This window comes from Pseudorca crassidens, chromosome 5 (assembly GCF_039906515.1).
Source record: "Pseudorca crassidens isolate mPseCra1 chromosome 5, mPseCra1.hap1, whole genome shotgun sequence".
Lineage (NCBI taxonomy): Eukaryota > Metazoa > Chordata > Mammalia > Artiodactyla > Delphinidae > Pseudorca > Pseudorca crassidens.
The window spans coordinates 138,389,041-138,409,060 of NC_090300.1; the positions used below are offsets into that span (position 1 = coordinate 138,389,041).

The 20,020-nt window shown below is 42.5% G+C and overlaps 2 protein-coding genes across 5 annotated transcripts in view; both read left to right on the forward strand.

Annotated features, from left to right (window-relative positions):
* The first annotated feature begins 12,063 nt into the window (after positions 1-12,063).
* Positions 12,064-20,020, forward strand: part of SLC5A3 (solute carrier family 5 member 3) — a 34,661-nt gene continuing 26,704 nt past the window's right edge. For 2 of the 4 annotated variants that reach the window (XM_067739408.1, XM_067739407.1), the window contains exons 1-2: positions 12,064-12,636; positions 12,878-13,077. The gene's annotated coding sequence lies outside the window, so the exon portion shown is untranslated. Of the gene's footprint in view, positions 12,637-12,877; positions 13,078-13,814; positions 13,928-20,020 lie in introns of those variants that run through there. The other 2 variants (XM_067739410.1, XM_067739412.1) reach the window with 2 other exon arrangements.
* MRPS6 (mitochondrial ribosomal protein S6) overlaps positions 12,595-20,020 on the forward strand; it is a 66,068-nt gene continuing 58,642 nt past the window's right edge. Inside the window, exons 1-2 of the mRNA XM_067737185.1 lie at positions 12,595-13,077; positions 13,136-13,927. Coding sequence (XP_067593286.1) covers positions 12,595-13,077; positions 13,136-13,927 — 1,275 coding nt within the window. The remainder of the gene's footprint in view (positions 13,078-13,135; positions 13,928-20,020) is intronic.

Here is a 20,020-nt window from a genome sequence, read left to right on the forward strand (position 1 = left end):
CTTTCATCCCTGATCACCTCCAGCCTCGAAACTCCTATGTGCTGAGCAGGGCAGGCTCATGCCCCTCTCAGGCCTCCCCTGAATGACTGCCCATCTAGCTTATTTTGCCGGGTGCTCCCACCTCTCCCAGAAAGCTTTGCCCCTCCAAGACCCCTGTAGAAGTGTTTCATCCACCCACAACCTTCTCCAGCTCCTGGCCTTTGTTTATTTTACTAAATCTCAAATCCTTCCACATGTTTTCTTCTGTATTTTGCACTTGTGGAGAAAGAACATAAAGCTTTTTAATATCTTCAATATTATTGCCATTTAACATTAAGAACACTTGTGGGAAGAGACCTTCAAGACGGCAGAGGACTGAGATGTGGAGATCACCTTCCTCCCCACAAATACATCAGAAATACAACGACACATGGAACAACTCCTACGGAACGCCTACTGAATGCTGGCAGAAGACCTCAGACCTCCCAAAAGGCAAGAAACTCCCCAGTGTCCATCGGTCATATTATTAATTGAGGTAAAAGTGTCATTCTGGGTCCCAAAGGCCATCTCTTTAAGATGCTGAACATTTTGGTGCAGAGGAGAAAAGAAGAAAAGCAAGAGGATTTGTAAATAACTGATCATTCCAAAAGATAACCCTCTTTCTTTTGTACCTGGGTAGGGCAAAAGAAAAAAGAAAAAACAAGAGACAAAAGAATGGGGACAGGACCTGCACCAGTGGGAGGGAGCCGTGAAGGAGGAAAGGTTTCCACACACTAGGAAGCCCCTTCAAGGGCGGAGACTGGGGGTGGCAGAGGGGGGAAGCTTCGGAGCCGCGGAGGAGAGCACAGCAACAGGGGTGCAGAGGGCAAAGCGGAGAGATTCCCGCACAGAGGATCGGTGCTGACCGGCACTCACCAGCCCGAGAGGCTTGTCTGCTCACCCGCCAGGGCGGGCGGGGCTGGGAGCTGAGGCTCGGGCTTCGGTCTGAGCGCAGGGAGAGGCGTGAACACAACCTGCAGGGGTTAGTGCACCACGGCTGGCCGGGAGGGAGTCCAGGAAAAGTCTGGACCTGCCGAAGAGGCAAGAGACTTTTTCTTCCCTCTTTGTTTCCTGGTGCGCGAGGAGAGGGGATTCAGAGCACCGCTTAAAGAAGCTCCAGAGACGGGCGCGAGCCGCGGCTAACAGCGCGGACCCCAGAGACGGGCATGAGACGCTAAAGCTGCTGCTGCCGCCACCAAGAAGCCTGTGTGCGAGCATAGGTCACTCTCCACACCTCTCCTCCCGGGAGCCTGTGCAGCCCGCCACCGCTAGAGTCCCGGGATCCAGGGACAACTTCCCCGGTAGAACGCACAGCACACCTCAGGCTGGTGCAACTTCACGCCAGCCTCTGCCGCCGCAGACTCGCCCCGCACTCCGTGCCCCTCCCTCCCCCCGGCCTGAGTGAGCCAGAGCCCCCGACTCAGCGGCTCCTTTAACCCCGTCCTGTCTGAGCGAAGAACAGACGCCCTCTGGCGACCTACACGCAGAGGCGGTGCCAAATCCAAAGCTGAACCCCGGGAGCTGTGAGAACAAAGAAGAGAAAGGGAAATCTCTCCTAGCAGTCTCAGGGGCAGCGGATTAAAGCTCCACGATCAACTTGATGTACCTGCATCTGTGGAATACCTGAATAGACAGCGAATCATCCCAAATTGAGGTGGACTTTGGGAGCAACAATATATATTTTTTCTTCCTTTTACTCTTTTTGTGAGTGTGTATGTGTATGCTTCGTTGTGTGATTTTTGTCTGTACAGCTTTGCTTTTACCATTTGTCCTAGAGTCCTGTCTGTCGGTTTTATTTTTATTTTTTTTCCATATAGTTTTTAGTGCTTGTTATCATTTGTGCATCGGTTTTTTTGGTTTGGTTGCTCTCTTCTTTCATTCTTTCTTTTTTTCTCCCTTTTCTTCTGAGCCGTGTGGCTGACAGGGTCTTGGTGCTCGGCCGGGTGTCAGGCCTGTGCCTCTGAGGTGGGAGAGCCGAGTTCAGGACATCAACCAGAGACCTCCCAGCTCCATGTAATATCAAACGGCAAAGGCTCTCCCAGAGATCTCCATCTCAACGCTAAGATCCAGATCCAGTCAGCGACCAGCAAGCTATAGTGCTAGACGCCCTATGCCAAACAACTAGCAAGAGAGGAACACAACCCCACCCATTAGCAGAGAGGCTGCCTAAAATCATAATAAGGTCACAGACACCCCAAAACACAACACCGGACGTGGCCCTGCCCACCAGAAAGACAAGATCCAGCCTCATCCACCAGAACACAGGCACCAGTCCCCTCCACCAGGAAACCTACACAACCCACTGAACCAACCTTAGCCACTGGGGGCAGACACCAAAAACAACAGGAACTACAAACCTTCAGCCTGTGAAAAGGAGACCACAAACACAGTAAGTTAAGCAAAATGAGAAGACATAGAAACACACAGCAGATGAAGGAGCAAGGTAAAAACCCACCAGACCAAACAAATGAAGAGGAAATAGGCAGTCTACCTGAAAGAGAATTCAGAGTAATGATAGCAAAGATGATCCAAAATCTTGGAAATAGAATGGAGAAAATACAAGAAACGTTTAACAAGGACCTAGAAGAACTAAAGAGCAAACAAACAATGATGAACAACATAATAAATGAAATTAAAAATTCTCTAGAAGGAATCAATAGCAGAATAACAGACAGAAGAATGGATAAGTGACCAGGAAGATAAAATAGTGGAAATAACTACTGCAGAGCAGAAAAAAGACAAAAGAATGTAAAGAATTGAGGACAGTCTCAGAGACCTCTGGGACAACATTAAACACACCAATATTCGAATTATAGGGGTCCCAAAAGAAGACGAGAAAAAGGAAGGGACTGAGAAAATATTTGAAGAGATTATAGTTGAAAACTTCCCAAATATGGGAAAGGAAATAGTCAATCAAGTCCAGGAAGCACAGTGAGTCCTTACAGGATAAATCCAAGGAGAAATACGCCAAGACACATATTAATCACACTATCAAAAATTAAGCAAAAGAGAAATATTAAAAGCAGCAATGGAAAAGCAACAAATAATATACAAGGGTATCCCCATAAGGTTAACAGCTGATCTTTCAGCAGAAACTCTGCAAGCCAGAAGGGAGTGGCAGGACATATTTAAAGTGATGAAAGGGAAAAACCTATAAGCAAGATTACTATGCAGCAAGGATCTCATTCAGATTTGATGGAGAAATTAAAACCTTTACAGACAAGCAAAAGCTAAGAGAATTCAGCACCACCAAACCAGCTTTACAAAAAATGCTAAAGGAACTTCTCTAGGCAGGAAACACAAGAGAAGGAAAAGACGTACAATAACAAACCCAAAACAACTAAGAAAATGGTAGTAGGAACATACATATTGATAATTACCTTAAATATAAATGGATTAAATGCTCCAACCAAAAGACATAGACTGGCTGAATGGATACAAAAACAAGACCCATATATATGCTGTCTACAAGAGACCAACTTCAGGCCTAGGGACACATACAGACTGAAAGTGAAGGGATGGAAAAAGATATTCCATGCAAATGGAAATCAAAAGAAAGCTGGAATAGCAACTCTCATATCAGACATAACAGACTTTAAAATAAAGACTATCACAAGAGACAAAGAAGGACACTACATAATGATCAAGGGATCAATCCAAGAAGAAGATATAACAAATGTAAATATTTATGCACCCAACAGAGGAGCACCTCAATACATAAGGCAAATGCTAACAGTCATAAAAGAGGAAATCAACAGTAACACAATCATAGTAGGGAAATATAACACCCCACTTTCACCAATGGACAGATCATCCAAAATGAAAATAAATAAGGAAACACAAGCTTTAAATGATACATTAAACCAGATGGACTTAATTGATATTTACAGGACATTCCATCCAAAAACAACAAAATACACTTTCTTCTTAAGTGCTCATGGAACATTCTCCAGGATAGATCATATCTTGGGTCACAAATCAAGTCTTGGTAAATTTAAGAAAACTGAAATGTTATCAAGTATCTTTTCTGATCACAACGCTATGAGGCTAGATATCAATTACAAGAAAAAAATCTGTAAAAAATACAAGCACATGGAGGCTAAACAATACACTACTAAATAACAAAGAGATCACTGAAGAAATCAAAGAGGAAATTAAAAAATTCCTAGAAACAAATGACAATGTAAACATGATGACCCAAAACCTATGGGATGCAGCAAAAGCAATTCTAAGAGGGAAGTTTATAGCAATACAATCCTACCTCAAGAAAGAAGAAACGTCTCAAATTGAGGATTGAAATTGAAATTGAGACTGTGATTAAAAACCTTCCAACAAACAAAAGCCCAGGACCAGATGGAGTCACAGGCGAATTCTGTCAAACATTTAGCGAAGAGCTAAAGAGCTAACACCTTTCCTTCTTAAACCCTTCCAAAATATATCAGAGGGAGGAGCACTCCCCAACTCATTCTACGAAGCCACCATCACCCTGATACCAAAACCAGACAAAGATGTCACACAGAAAGAAAACTACAGGCCAATATCACTGATGAACATAGCTGTAAAAATCCTCAACAAAATACTAGCAAACAGAATCCAACAGCACATTAAAAGGATCATACACCATGATCAAGTGAGGTTTATCCCAGGAAGGCAAGGATTCTTCAATATATGTAAATCAATCAATGTGGTAAACCATATTAACAAATTGAAAGAGAAAAACCATATGATCATCTCAATAGATGCAAAAAAAGCTTTTGACAAAATTCAACACCGATTTATGATAAAAACCCTCCAGAAAGTAGGCATAGAGGGAACTTATCTCAACATAATAAAGGCCATATATGACAAAACCACAGCCAACAACGTTCTCAATGGTGAAGAACTGAAACCATTTCCTCTAAGATCAGGAACAAGACAAGGTTGCCCACGCTCACCACTATTATTCAACTTAGTTTTGGAAGTTTTAGCCACAGCAATCAGAGACAAAAAAGAAATAAAAGGAATACAAATCAGAAAAGAAGAAGTAAAGCTGTCACTGTTTGCAGATGATATGATACTATACATAGCAAATCCTAAAAATGCTACCAGAAGACTATGAGAGCTAATCAATGAATTTGGTAAAGTAGCAGGACACACAATTAATGCACAGAAATCTCTTGCATTTCTATACACTAATGATGAAAAATCTGAAAGAGAAATTAAGGAAACACTCCCATTTACCATTGCAACAAAAAGAATAAAATACCTAGGAATAAACCTACCTAAGGAGACAAAAGACCTGTATGCAGAAAACTATAAGACACTGATGAAAGAAATGAAAGATGATACAAACGGATGGAGAGATATACCGTGTTCTTGGATTAGAAGAATCAACATTGTGAAAATGACTATATTACCCAAAACAATCTACAGATTCAATGCAATCCCTGTCAAACTATCAATGGCATTTTTCACAGAACTAGAACAAAGACTTTTACAATTTGTATGGAAACACAAAAGACCCGAATAGCTAAAGCAATCTTGAGAAAGAAAAATGGAGCTGGAGGAATCAGGCTTCTGGACTTCAGACTATACTCCAAAGCTACAGTAATCAAGACAGTATAGTACTGGCACAAAAACAGAAATATAGATCAATGGAACAGGATTGAAAGTTCAGAGATAAACCCACACACATATGGTCACCTTATTTTTGATAAAGGAAGCAAGAATATACAATGGAGAAAAGCCACCCTCTTCAATAAGTGGTGCTGGGAAAACTGGACAGCTACATGTAAAGGAATGAAATTAGAACACTCCCTAACACCATACAGAAAAATAAACTCAAAATGTTTTTTTTGTTTGTTTCTGTTTTTGTTTTTGCAGTATGCAGGCCCCTCACTGCTGTGGCCTCTCCTGCTGTGGACCACAGGCTCTGGACGCACAGCCTCAGCGGCCATGGCTCATGGGCCCAGCCGCTCCGCAGCACGTGGGATCCTCCTAGACCGGAGCACGAACCCGCGTCCCCTGCATCGGCAGGCGGACTCTCAACCACTGCGCCACCAGGGAAGCCCTCAAAATGTTTTAAAGACCTAAATATAAAGCCAGACACTATAAAACTCTTAGAGGAAAACATAGGCAGAACACTCTATGACATAAATCACAGAAAGATCCTTTTGGACCTACCTCCTAGAGAAATGGAAATAATAACAAAAATAAACAAAAGGGACCTGATGAAACTTAAAAGCTTTTGCACAGCAAAGGACAACTTAAACAAGATGAAAAGACAACCCTCAGAATGGGAGAAAATATTTGCAAATGAAGCAACTGACAAAGGATTAAATATACAAGCAACTCATGCAGCTCAATATCCAACAGGCAAAAAACCCAGTCTAAAAATGGGCAGAAAACCTAAATAGACGTTTCTCCAAAGAAGACATACAGATTGCCAACAAACACATGAAAGAATGCTCAACATTACTAATCATTAGAGAAATGGAAATCAAAACTACAATGAGGTATTACCTCACACTGGTCAGAACGGCCATCATCAAAAACTCTACAAACAATAAATGCTGGAGAGGGTGTGGAGAAAAGGGGACCCTCTTACACTGTTGGTGGGAATGTAAATTGATACAGCCACTATGGAGAACAGTATGGATGTGCCTTAAAAAACTAAAAATAGCACTACCATATGACCCAGCAATCCCACTACTGGGCATATACCCTAAGAAAACCATAATTCAAAAAGAATTATGTACCACAATGTTCACTGCAACTCTATTTACAATAGCCAGGACATGGAAGCAACCTAAGTGTCCATCAACAGATGAATGGATAAAGAAGATGTGGCACATATATACAATGGAGTATTACTCAGCCATAAAAAGAAACGAAATTGAGTTATTTGTAGTGAGGTGGATGGATCTAGAGTGTGTCATACAGAGTGAAGTAAGTCAGAAAGAGAAAAACAAATACCGTATGCTAACACATGTATATGGAATCTAAAAAAAAAGAAGAAAAAAATGGTTCTGAAGAACCTATGGGCAGGACAGGAATAAAGACACAGATGTAGAGGATGGACTTGAGGATACAGGGAGGGTAAAGGGTAAGCTGGGACGATGTGAGAGAGGGCATGGACTTATATATACTACGAAATGTAAAATAGATAGCTAGTGGGAAGCATCTGCATAGCACAGGGAGATCTGCTCAGTAGTTTGTGACCACCTAAAGGGTGGGATATGGAGGGTGGGAGGGAGACGCAAGAGGGAGGAGATATGGGGATATATGTATATGTATAGCTGATTCACTTTGTTATAAAGCAGAAAGTAAAGCAATCATACTCCAATAAAGATGTTAAAAAAAAAAAAAAGAACAATTCTGGGCCTGCAATAGGCAGTTGGGGATACTTCACAATAATGTTAGAAGAAAAACTAACTGCTTCAATAAGTGGAGATGCAGGAAGTATTTTGTCTTTTTAAAGTCATAAAGTTAAAAAATACATTAAGCATTTCTTTCCTAAAAAATAAGATATTGTGGTAAGGAGAACATCTCCCACAAACATCCCATAATTTATTTGCAGGCGAGAGTAGGCAAGGGTGCAAGTAAGAGAACATTCCATTTTAGGCAAACTTTGCTTTATCTTCTTTTTTTTCTTATAAGTGGAGCCCAAATTTGAGCTGCACCCCCCCCCACCCCCCAAAAAAACCCTTATTTTTTCAAGATTAAAAAAATAACTTGGGGGCTTCCCTGGTGGCGCAGTGGTTGAGAGTCCGCCTGCTGATGCAGGGCATACGGGTTCGTGCCGCGGTCCGGGAAGATCCCACATGCCGCGGAGCGTCTGGGCCCGTGAGCCATGGCGGCTGAGCCTGCGCGTCCAGAGCCTGTACTCCGCAACGGAACAGGCCCGCATACCGCAAAAAAACCAAACAAACAAAACTTGGAAATTGGGGAATTAAAAGAGAGGAAGATGTTTAGGGAACTCCTCAAATGCCTGACCTAACAACATATGTAGCACACAGGATTTCATTCTGCAAGGCACACAACCAATAGCACATGCAAGCTGACGGGGTGAGAGAGGTAAAGATTAGTCTAGATATTTCTTAGAGGCTTGCTGAGAAGACAGAAAGAATCACAGGCAAATCAACAAGGCTGAAAGGATCTAAAAGGGTGGGCAAGGCTGTGGGTAGGGGGTTTAGGAAATACCACCGGTATACTGGTAAATCATTTAAAAACAAAATAAGTGTGAAATGTTGTCACTTGGGTGTGGGCCATCGGATGAGGAACAAAGGTACGTACTGAGCAGCCAGGCAGAGAAACAGGATTTTACAGGTCCATGTTCTGGGAGCAATTAGCGATGGAACAATCTCAGGTCTTAGTGAAGTGAGATACAGGATGGGGAGCTCACATTTGCCAGAAATGGTGGCTCCCTTTCATCAGCAAGAAGATGATAGGCTGATGAGAGTGATGATTGACAGCCTTAAATATGACTTGATTCCACCGTGGGATTATTTTCTCCGTTGATTGAAAACATTCACATTTCTTCACTTTCTGAGGGTTGTATTTAGAGATACAGGACTCTTTGAGATATCTTTGAGAATTAATGATCTAGTGTGACTCAAGGTCAAGCCTCATTATACTGTAATATAAAATAAAAGGGTAAACGTGATTAAACTTATGTAGGGCATAAGCTGAGGTTACTTTTTTGAAATAGGATCAGATTTTGACTTCTTATTTTTTCTTTTCTATTCCCTCTCATAAAAACTTACTTGAAAATGTATTATAATTTCTGGCTAATCAAATCTTAAACGTATACCATATCAAATCTTTAGGAGACTCTAAATTACAGAGTAATTTTTTTTTTCTTGTAGAACTGAAACTGTGTTCTTTGACTAACTAATACCTCCTCTTTCCCCTGCTTCTCCCAGGTCCTCCCAATCACCATTCTACTCTCTGCTTCTATGCGTTTAACTATTTTAGATGCCTCATATGAGTGGTATCATATAGTACTTGTCTTTCTGTGTCTGGATTATTTCACTTTCATAATGTCCTCCAGGTTCACCCATGTTGTCACAAATGGCAAAATTTCCTTCTTTTTAAAGGCTGAATAATGTCCCATTTACCACATCTTCTTTATCCACTCATGGACATTTAGACTGCTTTCCTGTCTTGGCTGTTATGAATAATGCTACAATGAACATGGGAGTGCAGATATCTCATTAACATCTTGATTTCATTCCTTTAGATATATACTCAGAAGAAGGATTGCTGGATCATATGGGAGTTTTATTTTTAATCTCTTGAGGAGCCTCCATACCGTTTTCTATAGTGGCTGCACCAATTTACATTCTCACCAATAGTGTACAGGTTTCCCTTTTCTCCACACCCTCGCGATACCTGTTGTCTCTTGACTTTTCGGTAATAGTTATTCTAACGGGTGTGAGGTGATATCTCAATGCGGCTTTGATTTGCATTTCCTAGATGATTAGTGATGTCAAGCTCCTCTTCATGTACTTGTTGGTCATTTGCATGCCTTCTGCTGAGAAATGTCTGTTAAGTTCCTTTGCCCATTTTAAAATCAGGTTACTATTTATTTATTTAGTGCTGTGAATAGTATGTTTCTTATATATTTGGATACTAACACCTTATTAGATATATAGTTTGCAAATATTTGCTCCCATTCTGTAGGTTTCTTTTTCATTTTGTTGATTATTTCCTTTGCTGTGCAGAGGCTTTTTAGTTTAATGCAATCCCATTTGTCTATCTTTGCTCTTGGTGTCATATCCAAGAAATTATTACCAAGGCCAATGTCAAGGAGCTTCTTCCCTATGTTTTCTTCTAGGAGTTTTATGGTTTCAAGTCTTATATATACATCTTTAACCTATTTTGAGTTGATGTGTGTGTGTGTGTGTGTGTGTGTGTGTGGTGTAAGACAAGTCCAATTTTATTCTTTTGCAAGTGAATATCCTGTTTTTCTGGCACTATATGTTAAGAGACTATCCTTTTCCCATTGTGTATTTTTAGACCCTTGTTGAAAATCATCCATTGATCTCATATGTGTGGGTTTATTTCTGTGCTCTCTATTCTGTTCCATTGGTCTGTATGTCTGTTTTTATGCTAGTACCGTTTTGAGTACTATAACTTTGAAATACAGTTTGAAATCAGGAATTATAATGCCTCCAGCTTTGTTCTTCTTGCTCAAAATTGCTTTGGCTATTCAGCGTTTTTTTTGAAATTCCACATGAATTTTAGGATTCTTTTAAAGAAGTTTTCTAAAAATTGTCATTGAGATTTTGACAGGGATTGCACTGAATCTGTAGATTGCTTTGGGAACTATTGGCATTTTAACAATATTAATTCTTCCAACCCATGAACATGGATATCTTTCCATTTATTTGTGTCTGCTTTAATTTGTTTCATCAGTGTTTTGTAGTTTTCAGTATACAGACATTTCACCTTTTTGGTTAAGCTTATTCTTAAGCATCAGAGCAATCTTAAAATTTATACATGGATACTGAAGAAATATTTTATAATTCTAAATGATGACTATACATTGCACAAAAATCTTTTTTGGTGAATTTACATTTATAGTTACAGTAGGAAGACACTAAATTCGCAGCAGCATTCTCTATGATTTTATTATTATTTTAAAATGATCCCGCCAGCATTCTGCAGCTGTGCTTAAAAAAAAAAAAAAAAAATTGAAGGGGTGTAAAGTTTATTAACAACAACAAAAGATGGAACAGTAAACAGCTACTGAACATGGGATACTTCCTTATTTACAAGTTTCGCTGCAGAAGGCCTGTTTTAATCAGCATTTCAAATAATCAAAGGAGTACAATGTTCCATTTTCTCCTTTTCAGAAGAAATGGAATGAGCCCTCAGGCAGCCACCAGCTTGGGAGAGTTGAGGGTGCTGACTGTGTTGGAAGCATTAGGCAATCAGGCTAATTTCCTTATGCTACTTCTCAGGTTAGAGGGAGGAGGAGAAGCAGCAGCCAGATTCTCACTCACCCCTGGGCACTGGAGGAAACTGTGGCGCTTCCTAGGTGGAATGCTAAAAGCTAAAGTCAGCTCTTGGTATTGCCCTGTCTTTGGCTCAGCATATTCCTTTGGGGTCCACATGTTCTCATTCAAACGGGGACATATGATTGATAACAGGAGGGACAGTTGAAGTAGGGACCATCCTGGGAAACCTGTAACTCACTTCTGAAGGTCCAGAAAATTCCTTACTTCCTTATTTTATTTATTTACAATATTCTACTCTTTATATCCAAAGGCGAAATTACACTAACCAGGTAATTTGTATTAATACTTCTATGGTTTCTCTTTGGAAGAATATGTGTGGTGTAGTCCACGAAAGGAAAATGTTAAAATCCAGGTATCACAGAAGAGTTTGTGTTCAAACCATCCTTATCTCTGGTGATGGATGGGAGGTTGGGGATGAGAAATAGAAAGGTGTCTGGATAAGGTGACAAAGGGACTCGTTATTGGTTCACACAGAGCACGTCTACTGAATAAGAGTATGAGCTCAGTCTCCACAGTCTGGATGCAAACTTTGTCTCTGTTACTATCATAACCTTTGCGTGTCTGTATTTCTAAATCCCTAAAGTGGGGTTAAGAATAGTTCTTGCCTCATTGCAATGTAAAAATCGTAGCGTGGTGCCTGATCCATAGTTAGTGCTCAGTAAGTTTTACCTATCATTAAAGCACTTAAAAGTTGACAAACATTTCGCCTACGGACCATTTTAATGGGGCAAGCATGGGCAGAGGCTACAGTTGCAGGGGACTCCGACTCTAAAGAGTGCAGCTGGAGACAAATGCATTTAGTACAACTCCTGCCAGGGAGAGTACTGCCAACGGATGGAGGGAGGTGACCTCTGCGTTCGTGCTTGAGGGGGTAAGGGGTACACAGGATGAGGCTCCACTCCTTCCAGGGCACGCACGATCCTGGACAGTTACTAAGTGGCTTTCCAAGCATTCAGCTGGTTCTCTAAATGAACGCCCAGTAAACATTTGCGCCAAAGTCTTAGCCTATCCTTAGCAACAGCACGTGGGTCAGGCCGTGCTCATAGAATAACAAATGCCGGTCTGTGCAGGCATCGTTCTCAGCGGTTTAAGAGCATCAACTCACTCAGAGGCATCACAGCCCTGGGAAGTAGGTGCCCTTCGCATCCCCTTTTTGTAGGAGCCTGCCCAAGGTCAGGCAGCCCGCGAGGGACGGGCACGATCCGAACCCGGCGGCCCACTGCCTGCGCCTGGCGCCCACTTCGCCGCAGAAGGGGCCCCGGGAAGCCGCGCCAGCAGCCGCACTGGAACGGAGAGCTGTGGGCAAGGGCGCGAGGGGTAGCCGGCCCCCCAGCCCCTGTATCCCCAGCGGAGTGCGGGTGGGGGACGCAGAGAGAAGCGGGAACGTTCCGGAACCGAGGTGCGCGGCCGGGGGCGGAGAGAGCCCCTGGTCCGGCCGAGATCCCGCACGGAGCAGCTCAGCCACGGAGCAGGCCCCTCACGCCGATAAGTCGCGGGGTAGGGGCGCGCGCACGGGCCAGACCGCACCGCAGCGCACGCGCACACGGGGGCGCAGGCTCGCCCGCCGCCCAGGATGAGACGGAAGGCATGGAAAGTTCCAGCTGGTTCGAGAACTGTACGTAGCAAGCGCGGCGGCAGCGGCGGCGGCAGGGTTGGAGGAGGCGTGCGGCTGGCGCTGGAGGTTCCCGGCCGAACCCGCGGTGCCTCCCCCCGCGCAGCACCTGCGGGGCCAGGGTGGGGGGTCCGGCGGGGACCGCGGCTGTGGAGGGGGGCGGCGCAGCCGCCTTACAGAGGGGGCGTGGCTTGGCCTACGGGGGCGTGGCTCGCTGAGGGGGCGTGGCGCCCCGTCTGCGCAGCTGCCAGAGCCTTAAAGCCCGGGCTCACTCGGCCGGAGTGTGCTTTCGCCGCCTGGGAGCCTTCCGGCCCAGCATCTTGTCCGGTCCGTGCGGTCCCCGCCCTCCTGCGTCCCGGGAGCCGGCTCGGTTCGGAGCCGAGAGCTGCGTGTTCGGGCATGCCCCGCTACGAGCTGGCTTTGATCCTGAAAGCCATGCAGCGGGTAAGTGACCTTCCCCTCAGAACCCGCCTTCCCGCGCGGGCGCCCTCGCAGCCGCTAGGCCGCCGCCCCCCGCCCTCCCCGCCCTCCCCGCGCGGCCGGAGGGGGCCGGGGCCGCGGGCTGCGGGCGGCGGGCGTCCGCGCTGAGGGGGCGCATGGGGCCGGCCGGCCCGGCGAGGCCGCGTGCGCGCGGCCGCGGGAGGGTGTGCCTCGCACGCGGCCGCCGGGCGGTCTGGCTGGCGGGCGGGCGGGCGGGGGACGGGGGGCGGGGCGGCCCGCGGGAGTCCAGTGGAAGGTCCGCGGGAGGACACGCGCCAGCGCCCGACCCCGGCCCGGGTCCCGCGCCCGCCGTCGCGAAGCTGCCTCGTCGTCGGCCCCGCCGCTGCCGCCCGCTCCGGCCCAGCTCCGCCGCCCACCCGCCTCCGCCTCGCCTCCGCCGGCCGCCCCGGAACTGTCCGCGCTCAATAAAACCTTCTCCAAAGCGTGTTTGTGCGATTGTCTGGACCACGGTCGCGTAGAACCGGCTCTCACGTCAAAAAAAAAATCTTTGACTTCTCGTTTTCTGACTTCAGCGACAGCCCTGCTCCGGGTGCCCTTAGCCCAGTTTCATTCATCCAAGTTGTGGCCTTTTTTGCGCCTTCCGGAAGAAATTTGGCTCCCTCTGCTTTTGATTGCTCTTGAGGTAGAGGATTTCAGGTTTGGAGGGATGTTAAGCGATCCTGCAGTCCGTTCACTCCAGGTAACGCTGTGGCCGAGGACAGGGACCCGCGGCCCGGAGGCAGCTCTTCGTTCTCTGTTCTGGGTCAGGTACTCCTCAAGCCGTCGCCGAAATCCCCATTCTTCCGTGAATTCGGTAACGTAGAGTGTGGTGTGTGCTTTTTTTCCTCCCCCCTTCCCTTCCAGGTATAATAATAAAAATGATAATAATTCGATGTTCGAACTTTGGGAAGATAGCTTCCTACAGCGCCAGAGGCTTGGGCACATTCCATGTTTTGGGTCAGTTTTGAAAAGGAGCTGTTAGGAAGTTAAGCCTGGGGTCTTGGTCCAAGCGCTGTTGAAACGCTGCCAATCACAGAGCATTAGAAAATCGTTCCGTTCTTTGCACACTGTAAAGTGGGAAAGACACCAGTGTCTCTCGATCAGGTCTGGAGAGTCTGGTCAGGCATGCCATTGTGTCCCCAAGCTTGTTCTCCCTGAATTTGGGGGAGGGTAAGATTGCATTGTTTAGCCTCCTGAGTATTGCCCCTTTCTTGGCCCTCTTCTCTCTATACTGAAATACACTGCTTAAAGAGAATGGGAACAATGAAGAAAAGAAAAGCACAGTATTAAAAAGGAAACATTTAAAATTATGTGGCAGTTTAAGTCCTCCCTTTAAGTTATGCGTTTTAGGAGCTATCAGAACCTGGGAAATGGAGATACTGAAATTTCTTTTGTTTCACCTTGTTTTAGGGAGAAAACAAGTATCATTAAACAGTCAATGTATTTGAGTCAACGTATAGACATAGTATTTGTTCATTCCATAAACCTTTGGAATGAAAATTCAGAACTCATCTTTGTCTTTAGCATAGCTGCCAAGTACTGTACATTTGTCAACAGAGCTTCAAGTATGTTAGTTAAATGTATTTCCTCTGTGTTCCTTTTTTTTTTTTGTATCCTGTAACAACCAGGATTCACAGTCTTTGGTGTGGATCATACATTTTTTACTCCAGTTCAGATAAGCCACATAGTACAGTGTATTTAAAATAATAATTCAATTAACCTTCCTTGAAATCCTGGCGAGGTTGGGCAGGGGCCCTTTGCAAATAATCAAGGTGAACTCCTCCCTGGAGGCGGAGGCCTCCATGGCTACAGATAAGGACATTGTAACAATGATGAAGTTGTGTTGAAGAGATCCTTGACCTAAATAAAGTAAGATTAAACAACAAAAAATTTCTCTTTTTGTATTGTTCATAAAACCTGTTTTTGAGTAGGTTGTCAATGGGTAACAAACACAAAGACTTACTGGTTTTGAACAGTTTTGCTTGCTTTCCATTTGGGGAAATTGGATCCTAAAATAAGATCCATACTTTGGGGGAAATGAATGAAAAATGCCACCATGAGCTTGTACATCTCTGACAGGCTTTGGGGAAGCCTTCCTTCTAATATGCAGTGGTTTGCAGGTCCGCTTGCAGGTAGCCTATTCTATGTAACTCCTCAACTTTAAGACGCATATCTTTTATATTTTTAGATTCTGAAATGTATACCTCTTAGTGTACCCCTTGATGACTTATTTTCCTTTTCCACCTTCCTCAGATCATTTATGTATCTTGGAATTGAGGAAATATTCTAATGTTAGACAACTCTTGTAAAAGATGTGGAAGTTGCAGTCTTTTCTTGGATTCCCAGAGAGGTTTTCCTGTTTCTTTTTTGTGGTACTCTGTAGGCCTGAAGAGCATTCCTCCTCTCTTTATGGTGAAAACTGAGCATAGAAGAGATTTAAAATTTTAGATGCAGGTACTGTGTTGAGGCTCTCACAGCATTTCTTGTGTTAAAGACCCACTGCACTGTAGCACAGACTCTCGTGGGAGTCCCCATTGGAAGATTTCAGGGTGTAGTATATAGAATGAATCTTTATTGAACTACATACAATTGTGTGTTAGTCACTTAGAAGTTTCAGTTCTATCTTTTTCTCAGTTTGCAATTGGAAGTCCATTATAATGAATCGCTGCTTGTGTTGCGCTTTCAAGTTTGTGTACTAACGAATGTAGATACCAGCCCTCCCAAGAAGAAATTTATTTGCAGGTACCATTTAGCTTGAATTTTATTAAAACGTGTGTATGTAAAGTTGTCTTTCTGTATTCCCCCTGTTTTTAATTTAGCGTGAAAAGTAGATAAATGTGGTTAATTCTGAAAGTTGATGCGGTAGAGTAATGGATGTTGTGAAACCAGACTTTTAAAGGTGATGACTAAAGCCATTTGAAAAGGTGGTTGCTTAGACCAGTTGTAGATTGTTACGTAGACGTGTCTCCAGAATAAAAAGGTATTGAAAAGTCTTGTCATCGGTCAGCATCGTAAGAGTTTTATTCCTTTCTGGCAAACACGGTTTTCAAGGCTGTAGTATGGAAGGACATAGCTGTAGAAGAAAGATCACAAGCTGCAGGGTTCCAGGCAGTCTCAATTCAGCATATGGAAAACCTTTTCTAACAACTGAAAAAGTAACGAATTGCCTGTGAGATGGTGAGTTTTCTCTCCACCTCTACCCTGACCTCTTGCAGTGGGAATGTTTAGGTAGATAGAGGAGGAGGGGTCATGCATTTGGTAGGTGAGATATGACACTGAGTTCTGAGGTCCCCTGAGAGTTTGAGAAATGGCTTGTCCTTTGATTTCACTTTGAAATTTGATTTAACACATTGGTATTTCATTTCAGCTAGGTAAAAGATAGATTGAAAAGACAATTTTTGAATTTTAAAACCACACACTGTGTTGAAAAGCTGTGTGAACTTCGTAGAAAATTTTTACGTTTGGGATAGGCTCAGGAAGAGGAATTTTGAGGTTAAAAAAAGATCTATGCAGGACATTTATATATTTTGGTTACTTAGTTTAGGAACACTTTATCATGTCTTAGCACGTTTGCCCAGAGGATGATCACAATTGGCATATTTAGAGTTGTGAAAGCCCTGGGAAAATATTTTTTCCTGAAGTTTTCTCATTTCTACTTAGGAATTTTTACATGAAGAATTAAAGGTTAATGGTTTAAATAATAATTAGTTTAATTCTAAGTGAATATAGGTATGTACAATAAAATAGCATTTATATATCCTCTGGCATAATTTTTCAAATAAGAATAAAAATAGATAGCTACTTTGGAAATCAAATTCTTTTTCATTAAAAGATTTCACAAGTTATTTTATGTTTAATATCCTTCATTTTTAATTTCATTGAAAATCAGATTATATTTTAAATTTTACGATAACATTGAATTAGTTCTTTGTAAGTAAAGAGTTTTACGATGTACTGAGTTTAATTTATGACTTGGGTTTTATAAGTTTAGAAATAGGAGTGTAGTGATATTCCTAAAACTGCAAAGCAGTAGGTTTTCTGATAATGCAGTGAAGAGTCTCTTCTATTTCTCCTCAGTCAAGCGTTTTGGGTTAGAAAACCTGGCAAAAGTTGTGTACTCTAGAGTTGTGTCCCAAGTTTAGGATCTTGTGAAAGTAATTGCTACAAAATGTTTGCATTTTAGATACTTTTTGTAGGCATAGGGTCTAATAATGAACTCAAGTATGGAACTGGCCAACCGTAGGTCATTGTAGCTTGACTTGCTTGGCAACATTTGATAACTAGGAGCTAGTGATACTTTTGTTGTCAGTTGGTGGCAGACAGAAGTTCAAATGGAAACATATTTGTTCTAGTTGTCAGATGGCTAAGTTAGTCTCTTTTTCCTTCTGTGAGCCCTCCCTTAACAGCTTAGCTTGTATCTTTAATAATCACCCTTTGTGTTTTGTCTTCTTGAAATCAGGCAACTTAAAATAGTTATCCAGTAAGGAAAGACTTGAGCCTTGTGGGCAATGTTGTACTTTCACTTGGTACTAAAGTTTTCTTGGGTTACAGCTTATTGCCGCAGCAAGTGATTGAAGAAGGAGTCCTGTTCCTGCCCCTGAGCTTACAGCTAAGGTACAAGGAGTGGCTTGGGGGTAAGGAATCCTTCCTCACCAGACATGGTTTGTATGTATGAAGACTGCCTGTCAGAAGTTTGACATTCTGCACTGAATTCTTTGGTTATTCGTGACTCACACATTCAGTACAGCTGTTTGTTGCTTTTTAGAATCTACATGTTTCAGATGCAGACTGCTGTTGAATCTTCTCACCTTTAGATTATAAAATCACTTTAAAGAAAACTGAGTGTGAAAGCATTGAGGAAATTCTGAAGTAATGTTTTTCATCTAGTACCTTCACTGTATTTGTAGTTCAGGTAGAATTTGTCTGTTCAAGATGAGGAATACATCTTTTTAGTGGAAGGCAGTTCTAAACCAACAAGAAATGTTACCAACACATGTAGTTAATCTCTTAGGGGAATCAAATTTAAGGAATTAGTCAGATTTAAAGAAATCATTCAAATTTAATGAATGTTTGGTAAGTTCTCAATTTATCTAAAGGAAAAACTACCCTCAGAAGTTCGGAAAAAGACAGTTAATCCAGTCCTGTTATCCTTGTTGAACTTAGAGCAGGAGTTGGCAAACTATATGGTTCACAGGCCAAATCCAACCTGTCACCTGCATTTGTATGGTCTGTGAGCTTAAGAAAGGATTTTACATTTTTAAATAGTTGGGAAAAAATTAAGAGTATTTTATGAAAGTTATATGAAGTTCAAATATCAGAGTCCATAAATGCAGGTGTTTTGGAACATAACCCTATTCATTTGTTTATATTTATTATCTGGTCCTTTACAAAAAAATTGCTGATCCCTTATTTACAGACACATGATTTCCTAGGTTCACCATTTCTCTTAGCTTCTTACAGTGCTGTTTTCTGAGATTTCTGCTTTGATTCCTTCCTTTCCCTCTTCTTTATATACTGTACCTTTGCCTTCATGTAGTTTGACCTTCATATGGTTTGCCTTTTTTTTGGTAACAAGTCAAGAACTCTGGCATTTTGTACTCTTCTGTGCTGGTTATAGCCTCCTGGATGTTCCCTTGGGTCTGCAAACTCAATGTGGTTCAAACTTAATGAGTTGCCTACCCCAAAACTTGTCTAACTTATTTCTGTTTGTAGCTTCTGTTTTCTATCACATGTGGCTGAACCAATCCAACTCTTTGTTCCTTCAGTCTCAATCCCATATAGTCTCTTCTCTGCCCTAGCTGAACTACTTATGTTTCTTGCTTGGATTCTTGCAGTTTCTTAGGTGGTCTCTCTAACATATTGCTGGGGGGAGGATAATCAATGCCTGTAAATATGCTTTTTGGAGTGCAAGAATATAAGTTCTTGAGATACTTTGAAAGAATTAAATTGGGATGCATTTTTAAGGAAATAACACAAATCATTGTCACAAAGCATTGTATGATGATGCCTTTTTGATTACATCATTACCGTCCCATATCAGTTGATTGTGTCAACACCATTGCCAAATTACAGCACATTCAGAAATGTGCTCTTTTTCAAAGATATTCCTAATGAAGTCTGGCATCCAAGGCCACCTGTGATATGACTCCAGTCTTTTTTTTTTTTAACCTCATCTCTCAATTTCTTTCATTCTCCATTTCGTATAGTACTAAGTAAAGAGAATTGCTGTAGATCCCTATAAATACCATTCCCTTTTATTTCCTTCGGTGCCTGTGTCACACTGCTTTTCTTGGAATGCCCTCCTGTATTACCCCATCATCTCCATGAAAACATGCTTCAAGTTCATTTAACTCATGTGGTACGTGAAACAAATATTGAGGACCTGCACTGTTATGAGTATAATATTTCCTTTGGACTTGCATGGTGTGTTTCTGTGTCTTATCACATGGACCACTTTCTACTTAGTATTACAGTTAATTGGTGAATGTTTCATATCTCCTTTGGTAGGTTACATGTTCTTGAGGGTCAGGTCTGTTTCATTTCTGTCCTCTGCTCTGCTTTGCACACAAGGTTGATGTTCACTTAGCTGCCTTATGGGGAATCCTCTTCTATCTGTCTAAAACAGTTCTTGAATGTGAGATAGCATGCTGACCTCTTGTGCTAGTAAGTTGCTTTCAAGTCAGTACACTTTGCACTGAGAGAGTTGTATGCTTATCAGAAGTTGTGTTGGTTTCCAAGACTCTTTCATGGCAGGTAATCTTGCTTTTATAATAATTTAAATATGTAAACTGATGAAATGAATGCAAACTTTTTTTTTTTTCCTGAAAACCAAGTTGGATTCTTTGGAAAAACTTGATAAAGGTGAGTCACTAAAATAACGGCTATAGAATTAGATATGGCTGTAATA